Here is a 6,321-nt window from a genome sequence, read left to right on the forward strand (position 1 = left end):
TTCACTTGCTTATTAAACAAACTCGAGCTTGTTCACAACTTGTTTAATTAACTTATTATTTTTCAATATATAGTAAGACCATGACTAAAAATTGTTTAATCATTCACAAATTTATAAATTTTTAGTCAAGGGCGACCCAATATAATTTAGGGCCTAAGGCAGAAATTTTATGTGGGGCCTTTAATATGTAAATATTAATTAAACAAAATTATTTAATATTAATCAAATCAATGTTAATTTGATACATTAAATTCATAATTTGATGAATAATACCAACTAAACTAATGTTAATTTCATATAGAGAATTGAATATCATAGTTAAATGATAAATATTAATAAAAAGAAATAGAAATATATTATGATTAAAAAATATAATTTATTTTGGATATATGACAAGACATAGCTACGTAAAGTTGTGATCTAATTTTTAATTTTATATATTGTTTTTAAGAGAGAGAGATAGATATTATTTGGTGTGTGGCTTTGTAGGATATTAGTTTACTAAAATTAAAGTTTCAAACTATCATGGGAGATTAATCTATAATTGATGATTTAATACATTTGCAACATTTATGAAACATTTTAGGGTTCTATTGGTCTCGTACTTTAAGAGTCTTAATAAAAATGAAAGAAAAAATGCACTAAAAGCACTATAAAAACAAACTTCAAAAAATTTGTAGTATCCTTAATATCACTAATTAAAAAAAAATGCACAATCTTTAAAAATATATATATATATATATAATTTAATAAAAATTTAACCCTATAATAATGGGAAATGGGGCCTTTTCCCCTCAGGAGATTTTTTTTAAAAAAATTTTGGTGAGAGGCCTTAGACTTGGGCCTTGGCCCGGTTTTGTTTTTAATATGATTTTTTTCCACTTCCTTGCTAAATGATTTGATCTTGCACAGGCATCATAATGCAATAAGAGACATTTGGATTCCCTTCCCCTTAGTTGTATGTATCATAAACCCCTTGTAATAGATTGGAGAGAGACATTCAAAGCACCTATGCAAACTTTACCAACTTGCCTCTCCCTTTGTCAATGTAGATTGCTAAATCCAATAATATACCCAAAATGAAAGAACAAAATCCTCTTCTTTCCTCCGTGTGTGTATTTAGACAATGTCACTTGCGCTACAACAGATGGGCAGGTATTTCATTTGTCCTAAAGCACTGTAACCCCACCATTCCTTAACTTATGCTGATGTTTTTTCTTAATATTTTTAGATAGCTGTTGTATGATGAATAAGGAAGCAGGACACTTGTTCTGCGACTTAATGGATTCTGAGGTCTTGGTTTTACAGATTTGACAATTGCTGCTTCTTAATTTCATTTTTCACATTGATTTCGTTTGCTCTCAAAAATATAATTTTCCTTCTTTTGTGAATTATGGGCATTTATAATTACAACATTTCTTTCATTTTAGCTGATTCATGTTCAGACTTTTGGAAGTGGAGAGCAAAGTACATTTCTTGTCAAACATCAGGGACAAGCTTATAAGTGGCCTATTGAGCCTAAGAGTCCCCATATATTTCAGCTCATAATTCTAGGTGGGACTTGCTCATATTCTGGAAATGGAGTGCAAACTACTTCAATTGCTGATAATGTAGTCACATATGGAGGCTTTCCAATAGAGAATGAATTCTTTTCTCCATCAATCACTTCCTTGACTTTTGCCAATTATCCTAAACTTTTTAAAATTAGATGGCTGGTTGATTCCCAGTGTGGTACGCTAATGGAAAGTTGTAAATGAAGTCCCTTGGCATTTTTGCAATGTGGGGATCTCTCCTTTTTTTATCTCATCACTAGCTGTTATAGTTTGTATTTGAACTAAAGTTTTTTCTTTTTATAATAAATTCTAAACTTGATCAATAAGGAAGACACATTGATTGAGTTATGCTCTTTGGGATAAGTTTATAATTTTGATTTTGTGTTGTGTGTGTTCCCTCTCAGAGCTCATGACCACTTTTAGGGATTCCACAATGGAAATATGAAAGGAGGGCCAGAAGGAGAAGGGAGGTTGGACCGTAATTCACAAATATTCTTCTCAGTTTGTACCTGCCCTCTATGTATAGCTGATTCCACTTCAGGTTGTTTACTACTATCACTTATTTGTATTCATAATCCTTCTTTACTTGGTTAATTCTTCAGGCACAGATGTCACGTTCCCACTATACTACCATCAATGTAACCTGCTTAATAACTCCATTCAGTAAACATATACTAAAAGGAGGCTTTTCTGCAGCTATTAAATGAAACAAAAATGCATTTTAGTAAGGCCTAGTTTCCCAAAGCAATGTATAAAATTGAAAAACAACACTCAATAACCTGAATATGCAGAGTTTCAGAAACAAACACTAATCATATGACAGATTTGAGTTTTAGACAAAAATGGAAAATTTTCTCCACATTTCTTGTTTGATCTAAATTTAAGTTAATTTTGGTATGGTTGATGATTCACCTGATTATGTTTCAGTGGAAAGAACCTTCCATGCTATTATATGAACTTTAGAACTTAGAAGTAAAAATTCATTGCTGATGGTAGCTCTTTTTGAATACTCAAGGCACATCTTATTTGCTGACTGTTTAATTTTCTCCACATTTCTTATTTGCTGATGGTAGCTCTTTTTAATTTTTCTATCATTATGACAATTACATATGAACGCTGACCCTAAAACTCATAATTGGAAAGTTATGCAGTGACGAGAAACCATTATTGTATCATCTGCTATCTTCAGTGTATTCTAACGAGTATATGACACGCTTATAGAAACTAAAGAATTAAGAAATAAAACATTTAAGAATTGGATTGTCTCAACTCTCAAGCCATTTCATGACATCTACCAATGTCACTCTGCCATCCAAATTTGAGGCCTTTTTATTAGTGAAACCAACGAAGTGTAGCCAAAAGGAAGAGTATCACAGATTCACAGTTGTTGAGATCAGGCTTTTGATCCACAAGCAATGTACATGAACGTTGCAGGTAATTTATAGAGATTACAAGAACTAAGTTTCTAAAAAATATATATAGATTATGAATTAGGACTTCAACCAGAGAAAGGCAGATTCAAGACAATTTATCCAAAAGCAAAAGAATGGACTGAGGACTAATGCCTTCTACATCAATAGACAAAAGCAAGGTCCATATGCTCCGTTATTCATAATATTAAACGAATAGAACTTATAAATTATAGCAATTGAAAATTTTTATATAAAAATAATAATAATAAATTGTATTGTTCAATAAACTGATTAATAAGATACCAAGAAACAAAGGCAGGTCTTTTACACATTCACTAGCTTCAAATATTTAAACCAAAATATGCATTGTGTAGATGTAAGTTAAATGTACCAGATTGGAGGAGAAAAGTAAGAGAGGGATTTGCCTTGGTAATGCTGCTTAATTGAGCCATCTTCTAGGCTAAATACACCCATGTCGTACCCTCCACCATTTAAGGTCAAATGATGAAATTCTCTATTGTCATCTGTAAAATAGATACTATTAGCTTTCCATCCATTTAATCTTGATGCAGACAAACACACCGATGAATTGCCACCCACAAACAATGCTTGATCTCCCAAGCCGTCAATATTCACCCACTCGTATTCATCTTCACTTCCTACTTCAGTAGAACATTCTAATTTTACAATTGTGAATCCAATTGTCACAATTGGATTATCCTCAATGAGTTCTTCTTCCAAAAGATAACTACCTCCTCGTCTACGTGAAACCAACAAAAGATCTCCCGACGATTCAACAATATACTTTGGGATAAAATCTTCGGTTCCGTTGTAGAATGCAATAGGTTCAGTGAATGCAATGTCATCATTAATTTGACAAACAAAAACTTTACCATGACAGTCTATAGCATAAAATTTTCCCTTGTAGAGTGCAATGTCATCAAAACATCGAGATTGACTTTTTATATTAATCCAAGCTTTATTTCCCGGTCTAGTGAAGGCCAATGTATGATAATTACTATAGATAACCATGATTATGCAATCACAATCATATTCATGAGTTACAAAGCTCCACGGATTCCTTGACAAAACACACTTATAAACATAGATATCAGTGTAATCTATAGGGTCGAGTTCGAAATTGCGATCATCTACTTCAGAATCAGAATCGGAAAAATAAGGTTGAGGTGGAAGACTTAATAGGTGTTTAGAAAATGGATGAAAGAGATTCATCTCGAAATCGGTGCCTATACTGAGCAACCATCCAAAAGATGTTCCAAAGCATTTTTTTCCAACAAGCTCGGGCAACTTGAAATTGTAAACTTTACTATCAGTTAAGTTGAAAAAGCCACGACTCTCTTTAATGCTTTGTTCATTTTCTTCTGCAAGTAAAAGCCAAGGGCATCTAGGAGATAATGGAGATAATGGGGGGTTTTCCAATGAATAAACACTTTGCCATGATTTGCAGACGGCAGCAAAGATGACAAAATCATCATAGATAGATAGTCGACGAATTATTTCAATGAGAATATCATGTGGAAGATCAGCCCACTTAGACATCTTGATCTGAAAAACAATAATGAACAAACAAAATTTTAGAATTTTTTATTATGTCTGCATACAAAGAATATTATAACATATTCTAGTTAGATCATGTTCTAGTTTTATTGATTATAAATAATACAAGAAGAGAAGTTCTAGTTTCAAAGCCTGACATATACCACGCCTGCTACCAATGCTACAAGAGTTTGATCATGTTCTTATTTTCTACCTTAGATAGAAAAGATTTTAACTTTTCATGAAAAAAAAATCAATAATACACTTATCATTGATATGATTCAAAGGCAAAAATTTTATAAAAAAATAAAACTAAAAATTAATTTGAAGAATATTGCATAAGTACCCACTAACCAAAATTAACAAAAGAAAAGGAAACATAATTTGCTGATGGAAGAAACCGAAACTTACCTAGGACTGTGTTTGGTTTGGAAGCAGACCTTGGAAGAAAAGTAATTTGCCGATGGAAGAAGAGAGCGAGAGATTAAGCGAGAGAGTGCTAAGAGTAATTAGGGTTTCTTTAGCCCATATTATATATACCTTGTTCTAATAGAGTAAGGATTCCGGTTCAAATTTTGGTTAGATTAGGTAAGTAGAGTCCATGTGTTCACAAATTACTTCTTTTCACGTGTGAGTGAGTCACTTGTTAGATTTTGTGGGATCTAATAAGGATTTGGATTGGGTGCAACTACCCTATCCTTTTTTTTTTCTTTTACAAATTTTATTTTTTAACTTTTTTATTTTACTTTATTTATTCAATAATTGAGATGAAAATTTACTTTTTCATCGTATAAGGTTATCTCAACTCAAAAAGTAGGGAACAGATCACCATGTCACAACTCAAGACAAAATAATTTTCCTAGGATTTATCAAACTTAAAAAGCACTAAATAAATCTAGAATTAACATTGGGTCTGGGTCTCCTAATGAGGCTGCAACACTTGCACGTAATTATCTATGCATTACAAAAATAAAAAACTATCAGTCGAAACTTCTCTCTCCCAAGTCGAGAGCTTCTCCCTCTTTTGAGTCACCTTTTCCCTTTCTTGAGTCATCGCCGTCGTTTCTTCTTGTTTTCTTTTGGACTTCCACTCCTGTCCTTCCTTTAATTTCCTTTATTTTCTCTACCTTTCTCTGTCCTTCTCTATACTGCCTATTACTTTCTTTTCTTTTGGTGGTTAACCATCCTTTCATTCCTTTACTGCTCTGTTTCGTCCCACTACACTCATCTTGGTGTACTGCCTTCCCAAGGCTGTGCATGTTTGAGGCATGGCACTGAGGTACCTTGTCAACTTAATAAAACAAACATCCCCTTTTCCTTTCGTCTACCCTTCTATTGCTCACATCTGGTGCATGCAACTCTTCTCCCCTTTTCTATGGCAACTCACATTCAGGCTAGAGAATATGGTTGGACGGATAGCAGTGACTCTGACTTCAGTGATGATCTTTATGCTGAAGAACAGCAGTCTGCCTTGCAATCCAGTGAAGATGATGAGATGCCATTTGCTAGACATGGCCCTCTGGTGCACCCCGATCCTGAGGAAGTTGCAATCCAACGCAACTTCTGGAATGTCTGTGCAATAGGTTTTATTCTAGACTATAGAAAGTTCTCGGTAAGTCATTTACAACATATAATTGATAACGCATGGAGAATTAGAGAGAAAGTTTCTGTAGTTGGAAGGCAGTCTTACTTCTATGTCCTTCACTTTGAATTTGAGGAGGTTCTGCTTCATATTTGCAATGAGGGACCGTGGGCTGTCTCTGGAGCTTTATTAGTTTTAGAGAGGTGGAGACCAAACT

The 6,321-nt window shown here is 33.4% G+C and overlaps 2 protein-coding genes across 2 annotated transcripts; one reads left to right on the forward strand and one right to left on the reverse strand.

Annotated features, from left to right (window-relative positions):
* Positions 1–918: 918 nt before the first annotated feature.
* On the forward strand, positions 919–2,565 carry LOC142629433 (uncharacterized). The gene is made up of 4 exons (XM_075803424.1): positions 919–1,155; positions 1,232–1,293; positions 1,431–1,554; positions 1,958–2,565. Exons 1-4 carry the CDS (start codon positions 1,080–1,082, stop codon positions 1,996–1,998), a joined length of 303 nt encoding a protein of 100 aa, XP_075659539.1. The 5' UTR covers positions 919–1,079; the 3' UTR covers positions 1,999–2,565.
* A 340-nt stretch (positions 2,566–2,905) lies between these two features.
* Positions 2,906–4,681, reverse strand: LOC142630046 (F-box protein At2g26160-like). The gene has a single exon (XM_075804116.1). It carries the CDS (start codon positions 4,523–4,525, stop codon positions 3,347–3,349), a length of 1,179 nt encoding a protein of 392 aa, XP_075660231.1. The 5' UTR covers positions 4,526–4,681; the 3' UTR covers positions 2,906–3,346.
* Positions 4,682–6,321: the final 1,640 nt, after the last annotated feature.

This window comes from Castanea sativa, chromosome 3, assembly GCF_040712315.1.
Source record: "Castanea sativa cultivar Marrone di Chiusa Pesio chromosome 3, ASM4071231v1".
NCBI classification, from domain to species: Eukaryota; Viridiplantae; Streptophyta; class Magnoliopsida; order Fagales; family Fagaceae; genus Castanea; species Castanea sativa.

Coding starts and splice junctions, on each gene's coding strand:
- LOC142630046 (XM_075804116.1), bottom strand. CDS start 4,525: ATGTCTAAGTGGGCTGATCTTCCACATGATATTCTCATTGAAATAATT.
- LOC142629433 (XM_075803424.1), top strand. CDS start 1,080: ATGAAAGAACAAAATCCTCTTCTTTCCTCCGTGTGTGTATTTAGACAA. Junction 1,156..1,231: donor GCGCTACAACAGATGGGCAG/GTATTTCATTTG, acceptor TAATATTTTTAG/ATAGCTGTTGTATGATGAAT. Junction 1,294..1,430: donor GCGACTTAATGGATTCTGAG/GTCTTGGTTTTA, acceptor CTTTCATTTTAG/CTGATTCATGTTCAGACTTT.